Genomic DNA, 25,382 nt, shown 5'->3' with positions numbered 1-25,382 from the left:
CTCGAGGCGGGTCTTAAACGGTCAGAGGACCAATAGAGCGCTCTGTGTGGGGCGGGGCTCAGGTGCGGGAGACGCCGTTTGTCCTCTTTGCTGCTCCGTAGTGACGAGATCATTGTGGTGTTGCAGAAATCCGGGCTTCGAACTGGTTACTTAATGTGCCGCTCAGGCCCGGAGGTGCAGCTCCTGAATGCGGGGAGAACTCCACGTGATTTAGTCATTGCTGGAGCTCATCGCACAGGTAACAAAGAGTGGTCGGTTAGAGAACCTAAGTGATTTTAACTCCGTTGGACTCCATTTGAGAGCTGGCTGCTCCCCTATTTCACTCTCATTGTGGTCCGAGGGTGGGGGTTTGAGAAAAGGAACTGGGGTCACGTATTAGCCCCAAAGCTGACTCCTGGTACCAGGGTGAGGGCCGAGGTCCCTTGCGGCGCCGGGCAGACCTAGTCAGGTAGGCAGGAAACGCGAGAGTCGAATCTCGCTTTGGCGGGGCTCCATTTCTTCCCCCCTTTCTATTCAGCCATGTCACCAGCTCCAGCTGCTGCCCAGGTTCCTGTGTCGGTCTCCCTGTTTGATCTCAGCGCGGATGCTCCGATCCTTGGCGGCCTAAGCCTGGTGAGCCACCTTCCCGCGGAGACTCAGGCCCAGACTCTGCGGACTTCCTGTCCAGGTATCAGGGAAGATGTGTGGTGGACCCGTGAGGAACATGACAAGGCTTTTTGGAGCTTATTGCTCCTCCAGAGAACACATTCTTACTGTTATTTCCCAGCTTAGGAGCCCTTGATGACATCTCTTTCCATGGAATAAAATTTATCTTAAATTCATTCAATTACTAGGTTTCTAGCACAGGCTCCTGAATTGTTTCCAAACAAGTTTCTTGCCATTGCTTATGTCTTGTCAGCTTAACACCACCACCTGAAAGAACACTTCAAAATCTCTAGGTATTTTTTTCAAAATTCCTAAATATAGGCCAAATTTAACTGGATTCCAATCAAATCATTTCTTGTTTTTGAATATAAAACAATTTATTATTTGGTTTTATACAACTTTAGTTCCTCCTTGGCTATGTTTTCTTCAACCTTTTTTTAAAACAAAACTGCACACTGTAATTGAAAATGTAAGTTAAAAACTGGCATTCAGGAAGTGGTCTCTGCACAGTTAAAAATAATTTTAACTTTACCAAAATATATTTTCTGCAAGATTCCTCTAAATCCCTTTGGTTAATTTAAATACAATGTTTGCTTTCTAATAATTTTACATACATATTTTTAAAAGCATATTTATTGTATAAAGTGGTTATTGTGCCATTCAATTCATAATTACTAGCCCGTAAATTCCTTGAACACAATGATAGGCCATCTCTTTCTTTTGTAGCTTCCTCTGCTTTGTATATCAGACAGTGAACATAATTTCAGGTACTGTGTATTTGCACTCCCTTTCCACATCTCATTACCCTCCCCTTATTTAGGTTCAGGGGAGAGAGCAAGCCCAGAAAGAACAGCACTCCAGGGTCCTCTGGATATTTCAGGGAAGTTACTTTGTTCAGCCTGTGACCAGACCTTCCAGAACCAGCAGGAACAGGTAAAGGGCCTGGTGCAGAACTAAATGGTGGAAGCAAAAATATAGTGGTGGGTGAAGAGAGGTAGACATTTGATTTGTCTTTAATTAATAAAGGTCTGTGTTTGACTAAGGTGGTTGGTGTTGCCTGGTTATACTTACTGGAGTTCTGTCACTGGTCTTGGGTACCATAAAAGGCCAGGCTGGGCCATATTTCCACATTCTGCCTCCCTCATTGCCTCCTACCAGAGGGAACATTATAAGCTTGACTGGCATCGGTTTAACCTAAAGCAACGTCTCAAGAACAAGCCTCTTCTGTCTGCCTTGGACTTTGAAAAGCAGAGCTCCACAGGTGATGATTGGTGGGAAGACATGTGTGGGAATAAGATACAGGAGTGGAGGAGGGCCCTAGTTTAGGAGTGTGAGTAAAAGGTCAAAAATGGGGCACTAAATTTGTGTATTTCATGTTGTTCTCAGGAGATCTTTCCAGCATCTCAGGATCAGAAGACTCAGACTCAGCCAGTGAGGAGGACTTGCAGATAGTGGATGAGGAGAGGGTTGAGTTGGAGAAGCCTAACCGACGCAGAGGCTTCTGCTCCCATCGGGTTCTTTTCCAAAATGCCCAGGGCCAGTTTCTTTATGCCTATCGCTGTGTCCTAGGCCCTCGCCAGGTAAGTGACAGCACAGGTTGCGTGGTCAACTCCAGCTAATATTCAACCTAGATTTCCCCTTAGACTCAGTCCATTTCTCACTTTTTCCCTTCCTTTCTATTGGGTGTGGGTATGGTGCTTGACAGCAGTCTTGGATTAAACCAGCCTGAATCTTGGAAGGGTCAAGTGTACTGGGATTAAGTTTGGAAACAGACCAATCTAGGTTTAGATTGTGGTTCTACTGCTTGACCTTGACTGCCTCTAAGAGCCTCACATTCCCTTATTTGTAAAATGGAGACAAGCCTCAGGGTGGTTGTATTAAATGAGAATAATGCACATGAAGCACTTAGCACTGGCACCTGGTTTCTCACTCTCAGTGAATGTAACAGATACCATGTCTGTGCTGCTCCTCTGTCATCTAGCTGCCCCCAGAAGAAACAGAACTGCTGCTACAGAACCTGCAGAGTGGAGGTCCTAGACACTGTGTGGTGCTCATGGCTGCAGCCGGGCACTTTGCTGGTGCTGTTTTCCAAGGGTGAGAGGGTGCTGCGCGGGCTAAGGATGGAATGGATCCTTTTCACCTGGGAGTACCAGGTATCCAGTACTTAGTGTGTGTTGTCTACAGAAGAGAAGTGATGACACACAAAACTTTTCACCGCTACACAGTACGGGCCAAGCGTGGCACAGCCCAAGGACTTCGTGATGCCCGGGGTGGGGCCTCTCGCTCTGCTGGAGCCAATCTGAGGCGCTACAATGAAGCCACACTATATAAGGTGAGTTAGGCATCCTGGATCCAGTAGGCTACTAATGCATATTTTACCCTCAACTCATTACGTGGTATAGTAAGGAGGTTGACTCCTGAATCCTTCCAGTCTTCATTATTTCTGGAGAGACAAAGGTAGAGTAGGATGGATCCCCAAGAATCTTAATCCTCTCCTTCTTCCTCTCTATGTGCTAATTTGTTAATTCCTACTTGTCACTCCTTATACATGTGGCCCATTTATTGGTTGGAGATTTGAAAATAACAAACAAAGATATACAGGGCTGACTCACTCTTTTCTTTAGGATGTTCGAGACCTGCTGGCAGGGCCAGACTGGGCTAAGGCACTCAGGGAGACTGGGACAATACTGCTGCGTGCCCCCCGCTCTGGCCGATCCTTGTTCTTCGGAGGCCAAGGGGCACCTCTGCAACGGGGGGATCCCAGACTTTGGGATATTCCCCTTGCTACCCGCAGACCCACCTTCAGAGAGCTACAGCGTGTGCTGCATAAACTGACCACCTTGCACGTCCATGGTAAGTCTTTGATCCCGATCCCCCAGACTCCCTAGACCTTTCTGTACCTTCCAGCCCAAGTCTCAGATTTTCGTTTGTGCAGAGGATTTTCTAGGCCTTGGACTGCAGCCCCATCACATCATTGAGAAAATTTGGGGCTGGCTTCTCCTTGGCTAAACTTGAGCAACATGTTTTGTTTTATGGCAGGAGAAGACCCCCGGGAGACAGTCAGCTTGGCCTCATCTCAGACACACTGGAAGACAGTGAGAGAGAGGAAGGCGGCTGTTGAGGAAAAAAGAAAGGTCTCCAGTGATGAAAATGAGGCACTGGGGCAGGATGAGCACTCTCCCAAACAGGGTTTGAGCACCATCTGTAAACTGTCAAATCTCTGTCTGGGTTTCTGTCCTGGAAATGCAGTGACAAATCTATTTTCACTTCCCTGTTATTGACGAGCCTTATTACAACACACACACCTTTACACACACAGGTCTGTTTATAATGTAGGATGTGTTGGCGTTTACTAAGACATGTTCAGTGACCTTTCCAAATCTTCTATTATTGCTTGTTTGTTGACATATCCCCGGTACTCAGAAATATCTTAGCACGGAGTAGATACTTGAATATGTGTTGCATGAGTCTCACAGGATTTCTCTTATTGGATGCCAAGGGCTGCTCCCTTGGCTGCAGACTCAGCCTGCATAGCCATCATTGCCGCCATGCTTTCCTCTATTGTGCACCATCCTAAGGCTTCTCATGGGGAGAATCTAGGGACTCCTGTCCCTGTATATTTCCTTGTAGGCCTGTCCTTATCTGGGTTGAGAGCCTTATTTCTACATGTGATATTAATGGATTCAGCTCTTGATGTGCTATTTTATCTTGGGTAACAAAATACAAATACTTAGTTTCATTTCAAGATTATCTAGATTATCTCTATGTATATTCTTATGCATCTAGGGCAGCCCACATCCTTCCACCCTCTGCTTATTCTTTAGGTGGTTCTAACATGTCAAAATTTTCCCTAGGTTCAGGGTCAGAGGGAGAAGATGAATTCCAGGGAGAGCTGGAGCTAGTAGAGTCAACAATAGGGACCCTGGATCTTCGTGAGTTTGAGGTATTGTCCAAGCGGAGGAGGAGAAAAAGGAATAAGAGGGAGAAAAGCCGAGACCTGGAGGCTGGGGCACATACGACTCTTCCTCAGGAAGCTCAAGAAGATGAGGCCTTCTCACAATCAGCCCAGGCACATGCAGTCCCTTTGGAGCCTTCACTAGATAAGGCCAAGGCCACTGGTCAGTCAGAGCCCTGGGATGTGCTGCTTGCTGCTTGCCGAGCTGGAGATATTGAGATGCTGAAACTCTGGCTAGCTGCCAGCCCTGTAGACCCTGAAGTTCCGTCTCTGCTCAGTGCCCCCCTGGGCTCCAGTGGCTTCACCCTCCTGCATGCAGCAGCCGCAGCTGGGAGAGGCTCAGTGGTTTGCCTGCTGCTGGAGGCAGGTGCTGACCCCACCATCCAGTAAGTAAGGGTACCCATGCCGAGCCCTTTAGGGTATAGAGAGGATGATCTAAAGGCTAACGTTGGCATTGGCTACTCGATAGTATTCTCCTTGGTCCGGTAGGTGGTGTTAGGTGATGTAGGAGGCAAGCCGAATCCAATTTGGGGGTTTTTACACCTAGGGATTCCCGGGCCCGGCCACCGTATACAGTTGCAGCTGATAAATCAACACGTAATGAGTTCCGAAGGTTCATGGAGAAGAATCCAGATGCTTATGATTACAGCAAGGCTCAGGTCAGCTGGGAAAGGAAGAAGCAGCAGAGTGGGAAGGCATCATAGGTCCTGGCTAGATCTTTTCTACTTTCTTATGGTTTTACCAAAGATAGTTTCTATAAGTCTTACCTTCCCCCAAATCCTCCAGGTGCCAGGGCCACTGACACCAGAGATGGAGGCACGGCAGGCTCTGCGGAAAAGGGAGCAGAAGGCAGCCCGGCGACAACGGGAAGAGCAGCAGCGGAAGCAGCGGGAGCAGGAGAAGAGGGAGCAAGAAGAGCAGCAGCGGTTTGCCGCTCTCAGCGACAGAGAGAAGGTGAGGCTGGAGGTTTTCTCTTCGATAGCGAGACTTCCTTAGAGGTCTGGTCCCTTCCCAGGGTGCAGCTGTCACTTCTTGGGTACCCTGTCCACCACTGGGGCCTTGTCCTTAACACAACTTCTCTTCCCCTCAGAGAGCTCTGGCTGCAGAGCGCCGACTAGCTGCCCAGTTGGGAGCCCCTGCACCTCTGGTCCCTGACTCCGCAATCATCAATGCTCGGTATGTGGAGGAGGAGTGATGGGTGGACCATAGTATCTGGGCAAGGAGAATGAGTCCTTACCTCAGCAAGGTTGTTGAGGGGATTTGAGAAGTTCTGTGAACCTTTGGAATGAAAACAGAAATGGCAAGAGGAGGGACGGGGAGAACTTGATTTGGAAAGTTCCTGGGGTAGCTGTCCATCTATTTTTCTTTTTCTTGTTCAGACGCTGCTGGAGTTGTGGGACATCCCTCCAAGGCCTCATTCCCTTTCACTACCTTGACTTCTCTTTCTGCTCCACACGCTGCCTCCAGGATCATCGCTGTCGGGCTGGGAAGCCTTCTTCCTGATCTCTTACAGCTCCAACTGGAGCCAACTCTGTGCCCCGAGAGAGCACGTTCACACTGGCCCTAGGTTTCTTCTTCCCCGGGAAACCAGAGAATTTGGGCTATTAGGGTGAGGGGCATGCAGGAACTAGGGCAAAGATAGGGCCACAGAGGTGTGTGGAGCTGGCACTGTCTCTGGAACTTTAATCACAATAAAGTTTGGCAAGGAAACTGCACTTGTACTTACAATCAGGCCTGTGGCCTTTAGTTCCTTTTGGTCACCATGGCCAGTACCAAGGGATCCTGCCCACTCCATGTCCCATGTCCAAGGGTTACCTTTCTTTCAGTGCCCACTTAACTCCATTGGTTCAGAGGTACTTTGTGTATCAGCTGCGAGGGAATAGATATATGTCTTATGCGAGGTGCTATTGAGGATAGGACTATCCAGAAATTGGATTTGGGGTGGGGAAGGCACATTTTCTAGCTCCAGCAATGTGATTTTGTTGAGAGCTCCCCTAGGAAGCAGCAGGGGTCTTGGTACGTAGAGGGTCTGTTGTGGCCCCCACTTTGTCCAGTACCGGCCTAAGTTAAACCCATTGATCCACACTTGGCCCTGGGAAAGAGGGAGGAGAGAGGAAAATAAATAGTCAGCCCTGAAGGGGAGTAGAATCATCCCCTTTTGGGTTTCTAATCAGAAAACTGTCTGCTCCCCCTTCCATGATTTTCCCCTTTTATCACTCCCTCCCCCCCACCACGACCACTGCTGTCAGCAATACCTTGGTCCATCCAGGTAGAAAGAGAAATGTGTCCCCGCCTGAGTCTAAAATTTTAAACGTTGTGGAGTAGAAGGTGGGGCCAGAGGGAGTTTGAGGACGTGACCTTTTCAGCAGTTGGAGGGGAAACCACCACTTCACAAGCTTGTCAACTTTCAGGGGGAACATCAGCCACTGCGTGAGAATTCTTTGCCCCAGAATTGGTGGCTCTAATAGGCCCTGTGAAGAAGGCAAATGAAAATGCATCATTCAATAAGCTCTAAGGCCAGACTATCCCTAATCAAGCTTTGATATGCAACTAGCAGCATGTCCAGATCCCCACAAACCACCTTGCTGCCTAACTGCTGAGGACATGGCTCTTATCTTCCGTCAGGACCCTATCTTTCCAGGGGAGTTTGGTTAATGAGAGTATGGTAGGCAAAGCTAGCTCACCTTGAAGTCACTGTGGTTAGACCCAAAACTGAGCCTTCCCATGTTCTCCAGCAAGACATCCAGTTTGGCCCCCACTTTTCCCGTCAAAAATAGCTTGTATTTCATGTTTCGTTCCAAAACACCCTGAAACACCTGTGATAAGAGGATCTGTGAGAGGAAGGGCACTGCATCTAGCTCCTGGCCACATTTGGATCCTTATTTGGAGAGCAAACAGAATGAAGTCCATCTGTCAGTCACAGTCCACTCTGGAACCTTACCCTTAGTCAAACTTCCTCATCCCAGCGTATCCCTGGACCCCCTGCAAATGTGGGCAGGCAGTGGCAAAAGGTAGATGGGTGGAACTTGAGGCTAAAGGGTGCTTGGAAGGAGAGGAAATTGGCTCACAAGGTAGCCTGGAATCAGGTCCTTACCCCATCCACCATCACGTAGCCACGGTCATGGATTCCGTTGTTTGGCACCCAGAATTGTGTTGGCTCAAAAATAGTACGCGTTAGATAGGTCCGGTATAACATAAAGCCACGGTCCTGGATGCGGAAGAATGGGTACTTAAGGTGAACTGAGAGATAAAATATGATACTGTGTGGAAGATGCGGAACTTAGGGAACCTTTGGCTACAGCTGTTGAGGAAGGTTACCTTATCAACCAACTGGATGTGGGATGCCTTACCTGCTTGACAGCCTCGAAGGTCATTGGCAAGATTGAATGGATGGGCCCTTTGGGGCACAGGAAGTACAGGAAATTCAGCAAATTTCCATCCTATTAGAATAAGGTGGTAGTATCAGAATATAAGAAGTTTCAAAATATAGGGCTATTTAGAGAATAACAGTAGAATCAGAAGAGATGGGGAGGAGCTTACCATGTGCAGGGTCAAAGGTCCAAGCATCATCTTGCGGCTGGGGGGAGGTAAAGGTCCCAAGGGAACTTCCTGGAACTGAGCCCAAATTCTCTCAGGAACCATAGGAACACCACAACCCCTATTCCAAGACCCTAGCACAGAGTTCTAAACCTGGGGTCCAGGGAAGGGCTTCAGGAGTCATGAAGATCCTGTAATTTTGCACATACTTCTGTGTATCTCCCCAGGTAGTCTTATTTGGATGGGTGGAAAATACTTCCACTGGATGCTCAAAGTGCTCTCTGGCCCAGACAACCACCACTGATTTCTGGGATCCCTTTACATACAAATTAGACACTCCCTTTCCCGAAATTAATAAAAGCCTTTGGCGCTTAATGAAGTGGTAGGGCACCTGGCTGATGACATTTCGCAGAGCAAAAAGCTTAGGTGTGGGATCCCCTGCTTCAGATATTGGTGCATCGTAGTCATAGCTGGTAGTAATTGGAAGGAAGTGTCCTTTCTCATCAGCACCTGGGGTCAAATCAATTTAACTCAATATGTCTTTCAGACAGACGATAGGCACTAAACAAAGATTCATGCAGAGAATTTTGCCATCTAAGAAAGCAGCGATGGCCATATCCAGCTTCTAGACACAGTAATCTACCCAGCCCGCAGATTCTACTTTATTGCTGCATCCCTGCTTCAGCCCCAGGAACCATCTGGACTCACCATTCCAGTATCCAAAGTTGGTACCTCCATGGAACATGTACCTGAAGTGGGGGAGGGCAGGGAGAAAGGTACGAGCTGACCCATTGATTCTTAACTTTTATCCCCAACACCCAGTTACAGATTCATGTTGACCCCAGTGTCTCCAGTTACATGTTCACACTGGCTCCCAACTTCAGCATGTTCTTTAGTCCTTGAGTTACAGATGGAATGGACCGTGTGGAGTGATTCTGGCCCCAGTAATCCAGCCAGCCTGTATAGTACTCAGAGTTCACCTAGAATGTGAAGTGAAAGAAGCCACGAGTGAGGTGAGAACTGAGCTCGACCCATTTCCAACCCTGACTCCTGCATTCATTGCCCTCCCTTCTGACTCCTTACCAATGGCCCACGGGGTTCATACTTCCTTTGCAGGGCGAAGATTTTAGTCATGTTGTCAGCTGCAGAAAGGAGGCAAAGGTGAAAGGTAAACATCAAAGAAGAGGGGCCCCTTCCCCAGACTCCACTCCTAACCCTTGCTCAAGAGACCTGGGCCAAAATCTACAGTGGTATAGAGTCCCTTAAGGGAGCCACATTTAAGTCCTTCAGGCCCATCTGTGGTGAAGAGCAAGATCTTGTCTCCTAGTAGTGCACGGAAGAGCCCAGCCAGGTGCCTCATGTAGCTGAAGTCGCAGGCCCTGTAGCTACCATATTCATTCTCCACCTGCCAGGGGAAAGGAAAAGTGGAACTCGGCTATGAGGAGGAGAAGGTTAAGGACCCCTGGCCCCACCTTCCTCTTGCCCAGTCAACTTTCCACGTGTACCTGAATGCTAATGATGTTGCCTCCATTGTGGTAGAGCCATGGGTATATCTTGGGCAGCAAGACCTTGAACCAGGAATCCACTGCGGCAAGGAAGTCTAAAGGAAGGAGAAGTGCTCTGCTCATGCGGGCGCCACCACCTCCACAGCCCCCATCCCTGGCATTAATGTTAGCAGCTTCAGTGCTGCTTGAACTCTGGGCTGCAGTTTGCATCCCACTTGTCTACAACTAAATCTTAGAAGCAGTTACTCTTGCCAGAAGAAGATCTCAACCCTAAGTACTTGTATAGTTGCATGGCAATGAAATTTTGAGCATAGGAAACCTTCAAGCAGTGTTTCTTATAGATTTATTTTTTAAATGTAAGAAAAATGTTAAATGAATTTTATGGAGCTATTAGTATGTAATCAGTGTATACTTGATATTGCTATGAAATAGCATGGCGATTCACAGAAATGTAGAATGTCTGACATGCACTTTGATATAACTGAGAGTCCAGGTGATTTAAGTCATCAATTGAACGATTATTATATTAGGTACCATTCCTTAAGTTCTCAACCCCTATTTGCGATTTTTGTTGTTCGTCCTCAGTGTCCTCATGCATGTTATTACCTCTGCCTGATACTGCCTCCCCACGCTCTTTACTTAGCCAACTCCAAATCAGGCTTCAGGTCTTAACTTATATTTCACTTCCTCAGGTCTTAACTTATATTTCACTTCCTCAAAAAAGCCTATGATATCTCAGATTAGGGTAGAACCCCGTTAAACACTCATGTTACCTCATACTTCTCTTTCAAGTACACAACTAATTATAGTTACGCATATATTTCTGTGATTATTTCCTGTTGGTCTCCTTGACTAGTAAGCAGGAACTTTGTCAGCTTCATGTGCTTTGTCTCTGTCATTGAGGACAATGCCTCACAGATAGTGGACTCTCAAAGGCAGATTTGATGAAAGCTATTTTGGAGGATATTTTTGTATTCTTAAAACATTTAATTCCTTTATATATTGTGTTCTGTATAAAGGAGACCCAGGTTTTAGTGCCTTCTTTAATCCAAGCACACATTAAATCTCATTCAACAAATATTTATGGATGCCGACTATACACCAAGCACTATTCTAGGTCTTAGGGATATAGATAGAAGAAAATAGACAAAAATCTCTGCCCTTGTGGAATTTCCTTTCCGGTAAGGGAAGCAGATAATAAATAGGTAAAATATATAGTGAGCTAATGCCGAGGGAAAACAATAAGGAGGGAAGGAGGATATAAAATGGTGGGTAGCTTAAATTTTAGAGGGTGGCCCAGGGAAGACCTCACTGAGGTCATCCCGCAAGAAGATGGCGGGAGCACCTCATGCCTGGTGGGTTTGAAGAACAGCAGTGAAGCCAGTGTGAACAATGAGAAGAGTAGATGTCAGGGAGGTGGCCGGGCCAGGCAGGTAAGAACTAGCAGACCATTTTAAAGACTCTATGGTACATATTCTGAATGAGATTAGAACCTATTGGAGTGGTTAAAACAGAGAAAGGACATGATCTGATATATATTTAAATCTATTTTAAAAGAATTGCATTGGCTGCTGTATTGCGAATAGACTACATGGGGAGGGACAAAGAAGGGAAACCAGTTAGGAAGCTATTAAAATAATCCAGCTGAGAGAGATGGTTTGGACCAGGGTGGTGGAGGTGGAGGTGATAAAAAGTAGCTGAATTCCATATATTTTGAAGGTAAAGCTGACAGGATTTTCTGATAGTTTGAATGTGGAGTGCGACAGAAAGATAGGCATAAAAAATAGTACCATAGTGTTTAGTCCAATCGGTTGGAATGTAGAGTTGCCATTAACTGAGCTGGGGAGATTGTAGGGATAGCTGGTTTGGGAGCCAGTACCAGGAGCTTAGTTGTATCGTTACACCTTTTAGATGTCCAAACGAAGAAGTCAAGTAGGCAGCTGGATATATAGTTTTGGAGGCCAAAAGAAGGCCCTGACTAGATATACATATTTCAGTCATTAGCTATTAGATAGAATTTAAAGCCATGCAAATGGATGGAATTATCCAGGGCACGAACATAGAAAAGAGAAGCATTCAAGGACTGTGCCCTGAAACACTCAAGCATTTAGCAGAAAGGGAAATGGAGAAGAACCAATAAGGGACTGAAGAGTGGTTAGAGAGACTGTGGGGAAAAGGGCAAAGACCAGATAAGTGTGGCATGGAAGCCAAGATAAGAATTTATTTCAGAGGACAGAGTGATGATCAACTGTGCTAAATGCTGCTAACTGATCAAGAAGGATGAGGCCTGAGAAACAACTATGGATTTAACAATGAAGAGGTCACAGGTTTTCTTGAGAAAAACAGATTGCATGTTGGTATTCCATCAAATCAATACTCTATTATTTTATCATCATCGAGTTTGGGTAATGCCATAAGGGGCATAAAGCTCTCCAGGATCCTAAGAAGTGGCATAGCACCTGGAGGGTCCTCAGCAAATATATTTACCAGAGTGATCTTTTTAAAAGCTATAAATTAAATAAAATTATTCCCTTGCTCTAATGACTTCCTGTTTGCACCTAAAATTAAATCTAAACTTGAAATATACTGAGCATCTCAGAGCTTAATCTTGAGTTCTCTTCTTTCTCTACATTCTTTCTGTAGGTGATATCTCAGTACCCATGGATTTAAGTGCTGTCTTTAGACTGATGACTCCCAAATGTATATCTTTAACTCAGACCACCCCCTAAATGCCACACTTAAACATCCCATTGCTTAATATTCTCACTTGAGTATGATGTGATAAAAACTGAACATGATCAGAATGGAACTGGCCCCATTCGGTTTCTATCACATCACAAAAAGTCATTCCTTCACCATTCCCGGTCTTCTGTACCTTCCCTGTCACCATTGTCTTGACTGGCCAGAAACTTTGTTCCTTTCTTTCCGGACCCTACTCAAATTGCCCCCACCATGACACCTTTTCATCAAAATCTATCAACAAGTCCTGGTGATTTTACCTCCGACCTATATATCAGTCCTGCCCTCTTCTTTCCATTGCCACTGCCGCCACCTTGGTCCAGAAGCCATCGGCTCTCTTCTCAACTACAGGTATAGTCTCCCAATTGGTTTCTCCACCTCCACCCTTACTCCCCTTAATCCATTCTCAATGTCCAGGCTAAAATAATGTGAAAATAAATCAGATCGTGTCGCATCTCTGGTTAAACTCCTTCAACTTCTTCAATGACTTTCCACTGCTCTGAGAATACATGCAAACCCCTTCCAATGGCCTACAAGGTCCTGCATCAACAGTCCCTATCTATCTCCAATTTCACATCATACTACTCTCTCCTTTACCCACTATGCTCCAGCTATGCTGGCCTCGACCATGCCCTGTTCTTTCCCATCTCTGGGCCTTAGAATACACCATCCCCACTACCTGGTCCTTCTCACCTCACTCTTCATATGACCAGAGCTTTCCCTTCCCTAAAGTCAACTGAATGTCATTTGTTCAGAAAAGCCTTTTCTGACCTCCCTGCCTAAAAGAGGTCCTCTTTGTTACTCACTATGTCAACTCCTCGTCTATTTTCTTGTGTGGTATTTTTATAGCTGGCAATAATATTACAGGTTTTTGGTTTTTCTAAAAGTCTGTTTCTCCCAATATAGTATAAGGTCCATGGAACAGGGACTGAGTCTGTCTGGTGTGCAGTTTCTAGCAGCCTGCTGGGCATGAAGGAAATACTCAATAAATATTTAAATAAATGATTTGGGTATGGTCTCTTTTGGGCACCCAAATGACCCATTTTGTCATTGTTTGCTTTTTTCTGTGTTAAATCTTTTGTCTCAACTCACCTGGATCTGAGGTTCTCAGATGAATACTAGGTTTACGAAGCAACCAGGATGGAAGACCCCCCTGAGACAAACATAAAGCAACAAAGAGGCATGTTGGTTTTGTTGTCTAGGGGAGGTAGGAAGGGAGGAAGTTGCGTAGTGCTGGAAATGGCCCTAGAGTGTGGGCAGAAGGGAGTAGCCTAGGAACCCCACATAGGTGGCTTTGGTTCTTTCTTTTCCCCATTTAACTTACCATCTCCCACTCTGCACAGATGTAAGGTCCTGGCCTCAGTATGACCAACAGGTCCGCAATAGTTGCCTCATTCAGAAATGCAATGAGATCCCTGCTGCCATTAAAGTTATAGACCCCAGGCTCTGGTTCATGGTAGTTCCAGGGCACATAACTGAGAAAGGAAGAGGTTAACCAGGCCCAAGGAGGTCATCTGGGGAGATGCCCAGGAAGCTAAAGGCTCAGGCCTTGTAAGGAATCTCCAGGAAGCTGGTGGAAGGAGGTCCTGGGGCCCTTTCCCACCCTTGCCTGGAAGTCCTGGAGCTCTAACCTCTCATCATATCCAGCCAGACACCCTTCTGAAGCAGGTGCCAGGAAGAGTAAATCCCACCCCTCCATGGCTCTCCCGAGCACTTCTTACAACTGTATGGCGTTGAGACCACTCATTCGCATCTTGAAAAGCCGGTCTGCCCAAAGCACCCGCGGTACCCGAAAGTAGTGCAGGCTGCCAGACACGTAGCGGAACGGAACCCCGTCCAAGAGGAAACTGTCATGATCTCGGTCCACTACGAATGACCGAGTGTCTGCCTGCAAAGGGAGAGAACTTGTTCAGCAGAGGTCTGGAGTAGGGGCGGGAAGCGGGGGGGGGGGGGGGGGGGCGGGGAGCGGGGGGAGTGTCAGCTGCCAAGAGCAGGGAAGTTGGAACTAGCGTCTGCCACTGTTTTGTTTTCACGTTCTTTCCTATGCCACATCTGATCCGGCCTCACCGAACCCAGCCGTCTGGTTCAACCTTCTTATCTTACCTGGGGCAGCAGCAGCATCAGGAGCGGCAGCAGCAGTGAGGGAAGGCAGAGTGACTTCTTGGGATCCATGGCGCTTACAGGGCTCCTACAGTCAGAGACAGCGGTTTGACTGTCACGTGGCGGATTCCTGGGAGGGAACTTCGCAAGCAAGAAGGGGCGGAGACCTCCCCAAGTTGGCAGGCGATTAGCCTCGACTTTGTCTCCCACTACTCTACTAGTTTATAAAATCCTCTGCATCTTGAGCCAGCTTCATCAGCGTCACCTGAGAGCTTATTAGAAATGCAGTCTCAGGTCCTACCTCAGACCCGTAAAATCAGACTTTGTATTTTAACAAGATTCCCAGGCAATCCTCAGCACATTGAAGACTGAGAAGCTGCGCTCTACTAGACTGAGCTCCCAAAGGGTTGGGAGTGCCTTGTCCATCTTGAATCCTCAGCTGCTAGCACAGGGCCTGGCACATAACAGATTCAAGCTGGATGCATGTCAGAATCAGGGGGCTAAAACAGGTTCAGAACCAAGGAAAACTATAGAAAGAACTTCCCAGCAATGTGAAAGGGGGTAGACGGGGGAAGCAGGTCACTAAAGGGATGTTTTTCCTGAAGAGCCTACTTCAGCAAAAGAGACCATGCGGGCCATTTCATCTTCTTTGGATGTGGACACCTTTCCAATTTATCCCTGCCTGCCTGGGCAAGAGCTGTCAAGGACAGCTGCTTCTTGCCAAGGCTTGGGAATTTGTAATTTCCATTACTCCTGCCTTCACGGTCCCGAGCCTGGGATGTGATGATCAGGGTAATAATAATAATAATGGTTAGTATTATTATAATTATTACTTCTGTTTATTGACACTGAGGGCTATGCATCAGATATTGTACTAGGCACTTTACGTATTGTTTAATCTTCAAACAACTCCATAAGGTAGATAATTATAATTTGCGTTTTACAGATAAGGACATGGAGGGACAGAAATATTAAGTAGCCTGTGCAAGGTCACACAACTAGTTTAGTAGAGCTGGGATTTGAATTAGGCGGTCTGGTCTCATGGTTCATGCACTTAACCTTAGGTACTAGCATATCTATTTTACAGTTTCTGAAAGTGAGGCTCCGAGAGGTTAAATAACTTGTCCGAGGTCGCACAGCCTGTAGACTATAAGATCGGATTTAGACCCTAGTCTGATTCCAAAGCCTGAGCTCTTAACCGCTGAGACTAGGGTAGTGGGAAACAGGCCAGAGCCCCCTAGATTGTACTGATCAGAGCTCCAGAGGTCAAGGCCGCCAGTACCCGCCCCTCCCCGCATCCCTGCACACACGCCGGGACTGGACTGTAGTGGGCTACCCAGCGCGCGGGAGGTATGAGGCCTCCTACCTCCGGCATTGGGAAATGGAGGTTCTGGGGGCCTTGGGCCGAGCCCGGCTTTGCTCCCCCTTGGCGTAGGTGCCTGCGTCTTGTTCCCTACTGAAGGCCAGGTGTGGAACCCTTACCCGGGTCCTGGGACCCGTCCTCCCGCAGGCCTACCCGGCCCCCCGCCTGTCAGTTCCGCGCCCCCACATCGTCCGGATGCCAAGCGGTTGCTAGGCTACCACGGGCCGTTACGCTTGCGCGGAATGATGACGAAACCACCGCTTCCGGTGTCCTGGCGCTTGCCTCCCGCCGGAGTCAGGTTAGTGGGGAAGCCGAGCTGGCCTGTCTGGGGTCTACGCGCCGAGGCTGCGGGTGGCCTCTGCAAGGGATGGGCCGGAACCTCGCACCCCCCTGCTCGCCGGAACTACCCTATACCCTGCCTTTGCGGCCCGACGGGTGTGGGAGCCGGGGCCACCCAAATGTGGGCTGGGGGTGGAGGAAGTTGTCTGGTAGTGGAAGTGTGACCTCATCTCAGCCTTGGTATCGCCATGACCCGTTTTCTCTAGACTCCGAGACGTGGGCCTGAGCTTTCCACTTTGGTACTAAAGGGGTCATCTGGATTGTGCCGGACCTGCAACACTGCCGCTCTTTTCTTTCCAGCATGATCCGCTGGACCCCCAGCACATCTCCTGGAAGAGCCCACTTAACCTGGACGAACTTTTTGGCAGCCTCAGACCATCCTTAAGGAGGATGACGGAGACACTATGGGCCACGCGCTGTGTGTCTGCTCTCGGGGAACTGTCATCATTGACAATAAGCGCTACCTCTTCATCCAGAAACTGGGGGAGGGGTGAGTGTTTGGAAATCACTTAGCTCGTCCCCAGGGTTATGGTGATTTGAGGACAGCAGTCTGCACATGATAGGGGCATAAAGATTTTATCCTCTAACATACTCTTCAACGCACCTGACATGTTAGTGACATGTTAGGCAAGAAAGTAGATTCTGGATCCAGGCCTTGTAGATCCACCTTTATAAGCCCTGGTTTCTTCGTCTGCTTAATGGAGATAATTACTGTCTTGCATCACGGATGGAGCTGTGAGGATTAAATGAGATAATGCATATAAAATGTCTCACCAGTGTCTAGTTTACAGCACTTGATAAATATTGACTATTAGTCATTTAATGCTTATTGAACATCTGTCATGTGCAGAGAGCACTGGGTTATGACCATAGGAACTCAAAGATTACTGTGTCCCAGCTCTTGAGCTCAAAGTGTAGTAATAGTCTTCAGACTCTTCTTAAGCCACATCTTGGGAGGGTTTCTCCTAAATGGGAAAGATACCCCACCTTCTCCCCAGGGAATTCCTCTGGGTCCGAGCAGCGTGGGAGATGACCATGGTCCTTCACTGACCCCTTTGGCCCACAGTGGGTTCAGCTATGTGGATCTAGTGGAGGGGTTACATGATGGACACTTCTACGCCTTGAAGCGAATCCTGTGTCACGAGCAGCAGGACCGGGAGGAGGCCCAACGAGAAGCAGACATGCATCGCCTCTTCCATCACCCCAACATCCTTCACCTTGTGGCTTATTGTCTGAGGGAGCGGGGCACTAAACATGAGGCCTGGCTGCTGCTACCCTTTTTCAAGGTCAGAAAGTTTCCTGGCTATGGAGGGGGTTGCAACAGAGCCACGTACGAAATGCTGTGTGAGCAGTCAAGTATGTTAGGAAGTAGAGGCCATGTCCTGGTTTGACCACTTAAGATTTGGGGTTTAGAGGAAACAAAGTGGCACTATGGTGTATGTAGTGTGTATGGTGAAAGGGTTTTGTGTGGTGATAGGCTTTTGACACAGGGAGGGGGTCAGGTTCAGGGAGAAGAGGCTTGAAAAGCATCAACTGTGGGGACACTTGTGTTGCAGAGAGGTACGCTGTGGAACGAGATAGAAAGGCTGAAAGACAAAGGCAACTTCTTGACTGAAGAACAAATCCTTCAGCTGCTGCTGGGTATCTGCAGAGGCCTTGAGGCCATTCATGCCCAGGGTTATGCCCACAGGTCAGTGGGAGGGCCTTGTGTGTTTTGGGGGCAGAAGGGAAGATCCCCACCAAGAGAAATGAGAGGTCTCTGCTCTCCTCCCAAGGCTCAGTCCTCATGATTCTTTTGCTCCCTGGGATTCCATCCTCTCTGTCTATGGATGCTCATGGGTCATTTCCACTTTCTGACAGGGACCTGAAGCCCACCAATATCTTGCTTGGAGATGGGGGGCAGCCAGTTTTAATGGACTTGGGTTCCATGAATCAAGCATGCATCCATGTGGAAGGTTCCCGCCAGGCTCTGGCCCTGCAGGTAAGAGTCTCTAGGTTCTTTTGCTCACCTGTTCCCCATCCTTTACCACTTCTGGTGCATGCCCCAATTTGGTCACATGACCATGGCCTGTGCCCCACTTTCGAGCTCTGTTCCAGGACTGGGCAGCCCAGCGGTGCACCATCTCCTACCGGGCGCCAGAGCTCTTCTCTGTGCAGAGCCACTGTGTCATCGATGAGCGGACTGATGTCTGGGTAAGGAGCATGTGGGTGGGAATCTGGGTGGGGAGGGACACTCCTCTGTACCTACTGGGGAGTAGAAGGGCAGGCCTTTGGTTTCAAGCACATGGGGCCCCAGGAACCATGTATGGCCTAATCCCCCTCGACTTCCTTCCTGGGAACTGTCACTGACACTGTACTCAGTTGTTCAGGAAGTGGTATAAGCTTGCCTTTTGAACAGAGTTGGCACAGCTAAGTGTCAGGGCTGAAGGCAGTGCCTAAGCAAGGGGTGAAGAGGCCTCCAGCTAACTGGCAGTTTTCTCTGGGCCCTGGTAGTATCATATGGCTGAGGTTGGCATCGTCCTTTTAGCTTATGTAGACTCCTTTTACTATAGAACTAAGAGAAGAGTCATCATCCCCTTCCATGGAATAACCAAGTTATGGTCAGTCCCTAGGCTGTGTGCTATATGCCATGATGTTTGGGGAAGGCCCTTATGACATGGTGTTCCAGAAGGGTGACAGTGTGGCCCTCGCTGTACAGAACCAACTCAGCATCCCGCAAAGCCCCAGGTGAGCAATAAAAGGGGCATGAAGTATTTCAGACTCTCCTTGACATTAGCAGAGGTGGAGCCTCAGCGTGGGGGATGGGTGCCCCCAGTTACCCTGCCCTTCTACCTCAACAGGCATTCTTCAGCGCTGCGGCAGCTGCTGGCCTCAATGATGGCTGTGGACCCCCAGCAGCGACCTCACATTCCTCTTCTCCTCAGTCAGTTAGAGGCTCTGCAACCCCCAGCTCCAGGCCAGCACACTACCCAAATCTGAGCAAACCAGTGGTCACATTGAGAAGGTGGCCCTCTGTGCCTTTGAAAGGGGCCCTCATCCCTTACTAGAATCTCTCTCTTGTAGTTGTGGGAGGGGCAAGAGTTGGGGAGACTCAGCCCAGTCTTCTGTCTCTGCTCCCTTATCCTTAAAAACTGGATAGGGAGTCTGAGTTGGAGCAGGTGAGGGTGGGGGATGGGGAAAGGGAAACTGATAGAATCTAGTAAAGGCCATGGGCAGGACTGCTGAGCTTACATCATGGTCTGCCTCCAAATCTGGGAGCACGAGAATGTATAAATAAAGAAATAAAGTGAAAGCAGCTTGGTATGGATCTTAGTCTCATTGTTCCTGGAGTGAGAGCAGAGGTACAAGGCACCCAAAGTCTGGTTGCCGTTTCCAAGAGAACAGCCTGGGAAGAAGAGGTACTGGTGTAGAGTTAGGAATAGTATGGCTTCATCATTCCATGCCAGGAGGCAAATATCCTTACCTTAGATATGGCTGGTTGGTAGTGGGCAGTCCTTCTAGCTTGTCTTAGTCAAAAATTTAAAGCACTCTAGCTTGAGTAGATTTCTATGCCAAGAACTGTGATCAGGGCCCCCTAAAGGCATTCAAGTAATTCTTTCCTTCTTTCCCAAGGGTGGGTAGCTTAGTCAGAGCAGCCCAGCCAGTTTACCAGGCAGGGGCTTCTGGGTGGAGACATCTGAGGGAGCTTTGGGACAGCTACATAACAGGTCTCCCAGCCTCAGCCTGGGGGCAAAGGGAGTGGAGGTGGCAGCCATTTTGGCCCAGTCTCTCCCAGATGGTTCTAGCTCACACATGGTTAATGATTAATAACGCCAGTGTGGTATGGCAGTATATCCTCCTGCCACTTCCTGCCTACTCTGCTGAGTAAACAGGGGCCCTTCCTTAGCTGGGCTCAAAACCTGTTCCCCAGGGAAGGGCACTGCGTCCCTGAATCACAGGGAGGGGAGGCAAGGGCAGGGTTGGCATCTCTTGCTCTGCAAATTGAAGCTTCTTACCCCAACCCTGCCTACCCCCATATGGTGACGTCAGTATGGGTCCTGGGGTGCCTATTAGCGCAGTTGAAATTTTCCCCAGGGCCCCAGCAGGAGGCTCCCACCAGCTAGCACAGAGGCTGAGGCCAGAAAGAAAGCACAAACAAAGGGGAGACACCTGACTTTTAATGGCACAGCCTTAGGCCCCAGCAAAGCTGCAAAACAGACAAGCTATGCAAAGCTGCTGGGAGGTGCAGTGACACAAACAACTAGGAGATGGCCCTCGTTCCCTCCCCCCAAGCTTATGACTAGGCTCCATGCCCAGGAACTTTGGACCAGCTCAGCCTTCATGATGCACAGAGGTGCTGGCCAAGCCCCGCTTCCAGAGTTGGTGAAGGCAAAAGCAGCAGGAAGAACAGAGTAGCAGGCTAACTCAAATACGGAAACTGCTAGACTTAAACTCCTATTTGGAAGTTTAAGGAAGTGAAGACTCGTATCCTTCAACAGCTTGTGGCTGGACAGACAGGTCCAGGATTCGTTCCCCATTTTCTCCTTATCCTGGGTGCCCTTAAGATCTTACTTACATCAAGGTCCCTGGGGTCATGTTTCCTGGGCCTGGCAAGGGCCCCTTGGCATGTCTTCCTTCAGCATGTAAAAAAAAAGGGTCATGAGCAGCAAATAGGGCAGCAGAAGCAGCAGCACAGAGAGGAAGGCAGCAGAAGCGCAAGCAGGCACAGAGGGAACAAGAAACCGTGCAAGGAGACTGTTTATTTCGAAAGGATTTTGCAATAAACATAGTGAGTGTGCTCCAGGCAGCCGTTCTATTCTTCTCCTTCATCCTCATCCTCATAGGAGTCGATGCCTACTTCCTCGTAATCTTTCTCCAAGGCAGCCATATCCTCCCGGGCCTCAGAGAACTCACCCTCCTCCATGCCCTCCCCCACATACCAGTGCACAAATGCCCGCTTGGCATACATCAGGTCGAACTTGTGGTCCAGGCGGGCCCAGGCCTCGGCGATGGCGGTCGTGTTGCTCAGCATGCACACGGCACGCTGCACCTTGGCCAGGTCCCCGCCGGGCACCACAGTGGGTGGCTGGTAGTTGATACCAACCTTGAAACCCGTGGGGCACCAGTCCACAAACTGAATGCTGCGCTTGGTCTTGATGGCGGCAATGGCAGCATTGACATCCTTGGGCACCACGTCTCCACGGTACAGCAGGCAGCAGGCCATGTACTTGCCATGCCGGGGATCACACTTCACCATCTGGTTGGCAGGCTCGAAGCAGGCATTGGTGATCTCCGCCACCGACAGCTGCTCGTGGTAGGCCTTCTCGGCAGAGATGACTGGCGCGTAGGTGGCCAGGGGGAAGTGGATGCGAGGGTAGGGCACCAGGTTGGTCTGGAACTCTGTCAGGTCCACGTTGAGGGCCCCGTCGAAGCGCAGGGAGGCTGTGATGGAGGAGACGATCTGGCTGATGAGGCGGTTGAGGTTGGTGTAGGTCGGGCGCTCGATGTCCAGGTTGCGGCGGCAGATGTCATAGATGGCTTCGTTGTCCACCATGAAGGCACAGTCTGAGTGCTCCAGGGTGGTGTGGGTGGTCAGGATGGAGTTGTAGGGCTCCACCACGGCCGTGGACACCTGGGGTGCTGGGTAGATGGAGAACTCCAGCTTGGATTTCTTGCCATAGTCAACAGAGAGTCGCTCCATGAGGAGCGAGGTGAAGCCGGAGCCGGTGCCACCCCCGAAGCTGTGGAAGACCAGGAAGCCCTGAAGTCCTGTGCACTGGTCTGACTAAAAGTCAAGAAAAAGAAAGAACAATGTAGGTTGGAGAGGGACCTGAGGAACTCTTACCTTCTGGCTCTGCAAAAGTCTAGATATTTTAGGAGCCAGGACAGAGATTAATGAAGTAGCATGCTCTGGAAGATGCACAAATAGAGATGACCCCTGAAAAGGAGCTGAAATAAAATGTTCCTGACTATTAGCATTGCCTCAAAAGCTTCCTCCCTTCCCTGCCAGCCTCTCACCAGCTTGCGGATCCGGTCCAATACTGGGTCAATGATCTCCTTGCCAATGGTGTAGTGACCACGAGCATAGTTATTTGCGGCATCCTCTTTCCCAGTGATGAGCTGCTCTGGGTGGAAGAGCTGCCGGTAGGGACCGTTTCGGATCTCATCTGGAAGGGCATAAACCACATCGTTAAGGCAGAAACCACAAGGCTGTGCTCAGCAGGAACCTCCCTCCCTCAGCATGGTAGCTGCAGTCAGATGTATGGAAGCTCATCCTTCTGCTAGTCTGAGATAACCAGTGTGTGAGAGAAACCCAGACATGCTGCCCAAGACCTACTGCACCAGCCTGTAACTAGCTTGCCTTCTTTAGATTGAAAGTGGGTGAGGAGTTTTCAGGGCCAGGAAAGCCAGGTCTAGACACCCTCTTTCCAGAGAGAAGCTTAGAGTCACTCTCCACTCCTCTCATCCCTCCCCTGTTCCTCTCACCAATTACGGTGGGCTCCAAATCCACAAAAACCGCCCGGGGCACGTGCTTTCCAGCGCCGGTTTCACAGAAGAAGGTAGTGAAGGAGTCGTCCCCTCCACCAATGGTCTTGTCACTGGGCATCTGCCCATCAGGCTGAATCCCATGTTCCAGACAATAGAGCTCCCAGCAGGCATTGCCCATCTGGACACCTGCCTGCCCCACATGGACTGAGATGCATTCACGCTGAGGGATAAAGAGAGGGGACACAGCATAAGCCCCACATCCATAAGTCTGCAACTCATAAGCTTCTCTCCCACCCTACCAATCACCTACCAACTAGGATGACTCAGTTGACAAAAGTGGAGGCTTGGGGCTGGACAGAGGTCAGAAGAGGCTGGCAGCCTGCCAAGGCTCCCCAGCATGGGACTCCCCAAATGGAGGCACCCAGCAGGGCAGGCCAACTCCTTAGCCTACTTCTCCATAGGGACCTTGTCAAGTAAGAGCTGCGGCTCCACATGACCCTGCCACATTCGTAGAACACTCAGGGAGGATAGAGAGGGCAAGTGTATGAGACAGGAAGACAGTCCTACTCCTACAAAATCAGCTTCTCAAGAGCCTGAGAAGGGACAAGGTTTTCTGTATTTATAGCTTTGAGGCTCCTCACTTATTAACTCTTTGCTTTGAGAATGATGGACTAGAATTTCATTAAGCCCAACTGCCTTTATTTCCTGTGGACTGCAGAGGTGTCTCAACCTTCCAGTTTGGCATCAACTGACCACACTGTCATCGGGATGCCCTCTCCCCCACCTTTAAATCTCATCTGGCTCTGGGGATCAATCCTATCTAGCTCCAATTCCCACCTCCACCCCCGCACTCTGCATGTCTTCACCACATTCATCCGACGCGACAACCCTCGGGAAAATAGTGATAATGCTGGTGAACGCAGAAGGCAGGTGCTGGCAATAGGGGCTGTGAGCACTGGGGCATTCGCTGCCCTGGGCTCGTCCCTGACAATCTGAAAGTAACCCCTGAAGCGCCTAAGTGGTGCGGCGCCAGGCCGAGCAGCCTACCGTTCCAACACCGAAATGGCGGGGGCAAGGTTTCCAAATACTCAGAAAAGGAAGCGGAACCTGCAGTGAGGCCCCAGAGGTAACCCGCCTCGCCCCGAGCAGGATGAGCGCCATCCTGCACCCAGGCCCTGTATTCCCATCCCCCGCCCTTTTAGATTCTTTCCAGTTACATCCCAGCGGAAAGCAAGGATTGGATTTCGGCCCCCGTTCTTGGGCTATAAATACCAACCCCTACACGCACCTCTTTTCCCTCCCCCCAACCTGGCCTCGGCCCGCGCTCCCGCTCAGTGACAGCTGTCTCTGCCCGTCCGCGCGCCCGGGCTCCGGCTGGAGAGGGGCCGGCTCGCCTCACGAGACCGAACCCCATTCCCGCCACCCCTCCTGGCTCAGAAGAGGTGTGCTGAGTCACAGGGGGTGGCGGGGGCTGTGGGTAGGGGGATGTATACACAGTCGGAGGAAAAGGGGATGCTGGACCAAGTATGCTGACCCCCTTCCACTTTCTCACGCCAAGCACATGTTCGGTCAGTTCCAAGGACCGCGTTGGGGGAGGCTAGGGGCGGAGAGCGGTCAAGCGGGTGTCCCTCGCCCGCGGAAAGGACTGGGCACCAGACCGCGTGACTGCCCCCTCAGGAGGGTTAGGGCACAAATGGTCGGTGGAGCAGGAAGGGATTTCCAGGAGTATTCCTCTCTTCTAGTGAATTCCCCCCGCCCGCCCGCCAATCCTTTCCCCAGCCTTAGAAAGTGAACAGCATGGCTCCGCCAAAGTCCCGGGGACGGGGTCGGGGGTAATGCAAACACCCTCGCACCTCCTGGAGACCCAGAACGCCAGGCAGAGCGCTCCGAGCATTCCGGGAGGGAGCGTCGCGGAAGGAGAGGGGCGATTAGGGGACAGCCGCGACCCCGGCGGGGCTGCACTCACCATGGTGAGTCTGGGCAGTGGGTCTCACGCAGAGTCCGGGTGACGGGTCTCAGTGAGAAGTGCGCTGCTGCAGTGCCGCACCGCCCTTATAGGCGCGGGGGCGGGGCCGCGCGCTCGGCTCGCCCACTGGAAGCTGCGCGTCCCGGAGGCCACGCCCCCTGAGGGGGAGGTGGCCCCGAAGGGCTGGGGCCATACCGCGTCCCGGCCCAGCGCTGTGCTCGGCTTCCTCACCTGCCGGATGTGGGTTAGGAGTAGCAACTCGGGTTTTAACCCTTCGCTTTGGGTTTCGAGCCGACACTCTAGGCTCTCGAGCTCCTCTGCAGGAATGCAGGCCGCGATGCCAGCGAGCGTTTCGCCTGCACCTGCGTCATGGGACGCCAGTCGCTCAGGTGTACTGACTTAGGCCGAGTGCCGTAGAGGCTGCACTTCCGAGGTGGCCGCAGCCCGCCTTCGTACTTGCCCTCCCCGCCCCTCCTCCCTGGAGGTTCCAACCAGCTGTCTGGCCCCGGCTGGTCCCCGAGGAACCCCTTGCGGCGGCACACGGCCTGCTGGTTCCCGGCCGGGACAGCAGGCCTTCGCCAACGCCTGTGGGCGGCCGAGGACCACCGGGAGCTGCATAGCCTGAGCCCCAGGGTGCCGTGGCCCCACCCCGAGAATCTGCCACGGCTCGGCTCGGCCGCTGCTGGCTGGTCAGTGGTCTCGTCATCAGCGCCGTCACTGTTAGCGAGCCCTTGCCACTGCCACCTGCCCGCTTTCCTGCTGCCA

General features: G+C 50.2%; 4 protein-coding genes across 12 annotated transcripts; 2 read left to right on the top strand and 2 right to left on the bottom strand.

Annotated features, from left to right (window-relative positions):
• Positions 1-87: 87 nt before the first annotated feature.
• On the top strand, positions 88-10,333 carry ANKZF1 (ankyrin repeat and zinc finger peptidyl tRNA hydrolase 1). 3 transcript variants are annotated; one of them, XM_016156745.2, is made up of 16 exons: positions 88-238; positions 518-612; positions 1,466-1,578; positions 1,689-1,906; positions 2,032-2,225; positions 2,627-2,739; positions 2,830-2,977; positions 3,270-3,498; positions 3,685-3,834; positions 4,500-4,986; positions 5,148-5,259; positions 5,387-5,554; positions 5,691-5,776; positions 5,980-8,861; positions 8,960-9,150; positions 9,254-10,333. In XM_016156745.2, exons 1-14 carry the CDS (start codon positions 154-156, stop codon positions 6,101-6,103), a joined length of 2,322 nt encoding a protein of 773 aa, XP_016012231.2. In that variant the 5' UTR covers positions 88-153; the 3' UTR covers positions 6,104-8,861; positions 8,960-9,150; positions 9,254-10,333. The 3 variants fall into 3 exon arrangements, with proteins under 3 accessions (XP_016012231.2, XP_036092395.1, XP_016012234.2); XM_036236502.1 differs by having other exon boundaries at positions 89-238; positions 518-667; positions 1,804-1,906; positions 2,833-2,977; XM_016156748.2 differs by having other exon boundaries at positions 89-238; positions 518-667; positions 1,804-1,906.
• On the bottom strand, positions 4,575-17,250 carry GLB1L (galactosidase beta 1 like). 3 transcript variants are annotated; one of them, XM_016156750.2, is made up of 18 exons: positions 16,788-17,250; positions 14,485-14,569; positions 14,103-14,269; positions 13,706-13,856; positions 13,474-13,534; positions 9,643-9,737; positions 9,368-9,542; positions 9,221-9,279; positions 8,996-9,117; positions 8,846-8,886; positions 8,529-8,647; positions 8,141-8,215; positions 7,951-8,040; positions 7,695-7,808; positions 7,285-7,416; positions 6,856-7,071; positions 5,368-6,692; positions 4,575-5,264 (listed from the first exon to the last, which is right to left on the bottom strand). In XM_016156750.2, the coding sequence occupies exons 2-17, from the start codon at positions 14,551-14,553 to the stop codon at positions 6,423-6,425; spliced, it is 1,956 nt and encodes a 651-aa protein (XP_016012236.2). In that variant the 5' UTR covers positions 14,554-14,569; positions 16,788-17,250; the 3' UTR covers positions 4,575-5,264; positions 5,368-6,422. The 3 variants fall into 3 exon arrangements, with proteins under 3 accessions (XP_016012236.2, XP_016012235.2, XP_036092396.1); XM_016156749.2 differs by lacking the exon at positions 16,788-17,250 and adding an exon at positions 15,848-16,050; XM_036236503.1 differs by lacking the exons at positions 4,575-5,264; positions 5,368-6,692; positions 16,788-17,250 and adding an exon at positions 15,848-16,051 and having other exon boundaries at positions 6,792-7,071.
• STK16 (serine/threonine kinase 16) lies at positions 16,037-19,478 on the top strand. Of its 4 annotated transcripts, none has more exons than XM_016156755.1 (8): positions 16,037-16,142; positions 16,484-16,673; positions 17,250-17,469; positions 17,740-17,873; positions 18,044-18,164; positions 18,281-18,376; positions 18,789-18,910; positions 19,024-19,234. In XM_016156755.1, the coding sequence occupies exons 2-8, from the start codon at positions 16,588-16,590 to the stop codon at positions 19,160-19,162; spliced, it is 918 nt and encodes a 305-aa protein (XP_016012241.1). In that variant the 5' UTR covers positions 16,037-16,142; positions 16,484-16,587; the 3' UTR covers positions 19,163-19,234. The 4 variants fall into 4 exon arrangements, with proteins under 4 accessions (XP_016012241.1, XP_016012244.1, XP_016012245.1 ...); XM_016156758.2 differs by lacking the exon at positions 16,037-16,142 and adding an exon at positions 16,165-16,279; XM_016156759.2 differs by lacking the exon at positions 16,037-16,142 and adding an exon at positions 16,178-16,195.
• A 1,424-nt stretch (positions 19,479-20,902) lies between these two features.
• On the bottom strand, positions 20,903-24,731 carry LOC107516732 (tubulin alpha-4A chain). 2 transcript variants are annotated; one of them, XM_016156751.2, is made up of 4 exons: positions 24,618-24,731; positions 22,649-22,871; positions 22,181-22,329; positions 20,903-21,947 (listed from the first exon to the last, which is right to left on the bottom strand). In XM_016156751.2, the coding sequence occupies exons 1-4, from the start codon at positions 24,618-24,620 to the stop codon at positions 20,976-20,978; spliced, it is 1,347 nt and encodes a 448-aa protein (XP_016012237.1). In that variant the 5' UTR covers positions 24,621-24,731; the 3' UTR covers positions 20,903-20,975. The 2 variants fall into 2 exon arrangements, with proteins under 2 accessions (XP_016012237.1, XP_016012238.1); XM_016156752.2 differs by lacking the exon at positions 24,618-24,731 and adding an exon at positions 22,962-23,661.
• Between the last annotated feature and the right edge of the window lie 651 nt (positions 24,732-25,382).

This window comes from Rousettus aegyptiacus, unplaced genomic scaffold (assembly GCF_014176215.1).
Source record: "Rousettus aegyptiacus isolate mRouAeg1 unplaced genomic scaffold, mRouAeg1.p scaffold_m13_p_2, whole genome shotgun sequence".
NCBI lineage: Eukaryota > Metazoa > Chordata > Mammalia > Chiroptera > Pteropodidae > Rousettus > Rousettus aegyptiacus.
The sequence above is the reverse complement of the archived record's forward strand: the minus strand, read 5'-3'. Positions and strand labels throughout refer to the sequence as shown.

What these genes read in the sequence shown, in the direction of transcription:
- STK16 (XM_016156753.2), top strand. Translation starts at nt 16,588, where the DNA reads ATGGGCCACGCGCTGTGTGTCTGCTCTCGGGGAACTGTCATCATTGAC. An exon ending in ATCCAGAAACTGGGGGAGGG is followed by an intron (nt 16,674 to 17,249) that starts GTGAGTGTTTGG and finishes TTTGGCCCACAG; the next exon opens with TGGGTTCAGCTATGTGGATC. An exon ending in TGCTGCTACCCTTTTTCAAG is followed by an intron (nt 17,470 to 17,739) that starts GTCAGAAAGTTT and finishes CTTGTGTTGCAG; the next exon opens with AGAGGTACGCTGTGGAACGA.
- GLB1L (XM_016156750.2), bottom strand. Translation starts at nt 14,553, where the DNA reads ATGGATCCCAAGAAGTCACTCTGCCTTCCCTCACTGCTGCTGCCGCTC. An exon ending in TCTGAGAACCTCAGATCCAG is followed by an intron (nt 9,738 to 13,473) that starts GTGAGTTGAGAC and finishes TCCTTCCTTTAG; the next exon opens with ACTTCCTTGCCGCAGTGGAT. An exon ending in ATGAACCCCGTGGGCCATTG is followed by an intron (nt 9,118 to 9,220) that starts GTAAGGAGTCAG and finishes TTCACATTCTAG; the next exon opens with GTGAACTCTGAGTACTATAC.
- LOC107516732 (XM_016156751.2), bottom strand. An exon ending in TTTGGAGCCCACCGTAATTG is followed by an intron (nt 22,330 to 22,648) that starts GTGAGAGGAACA and finishes ATGCCCTTCCAG; the next exon opens with ATGAGATCCGAAACGGTCCC. An exon ending in TGGACCGGATCCGCAAGCTG is followed by an intron (nt 21,948 to 22,180) that starts GTGAGAGGCTGG and finishes CTTGACTTTTAG; the next exon opens with TCAGACCAGTGCACAGGACT.
- ANKZF1 (XM_016156745.2), top strand. Translation starts at nt 154, where the DNA reads ATGTGCCGCTCAGGCCCGGAGGTGCAGCTCCTGAATGCGGGGAGAACT. An exon ending in TCCAGAACCAGCAGGAACAG is followed by an intron (nt 1,579 to 1,688) that starts GTAAAGGGCCTG and finishes TGTTTGACTAAG; the next exon opens with GTGGTTGGTGTTGCCTGGTT. An exon ending in GTGTCCTAGGCCCTCGCCAG is followed by an intron (nt 2,226 to 2,626) that starts GTAAGTGACAGC and finishes TCTGTCATCTAG; the next exon opens with CTGCCCCCAGAAGAAACAGA.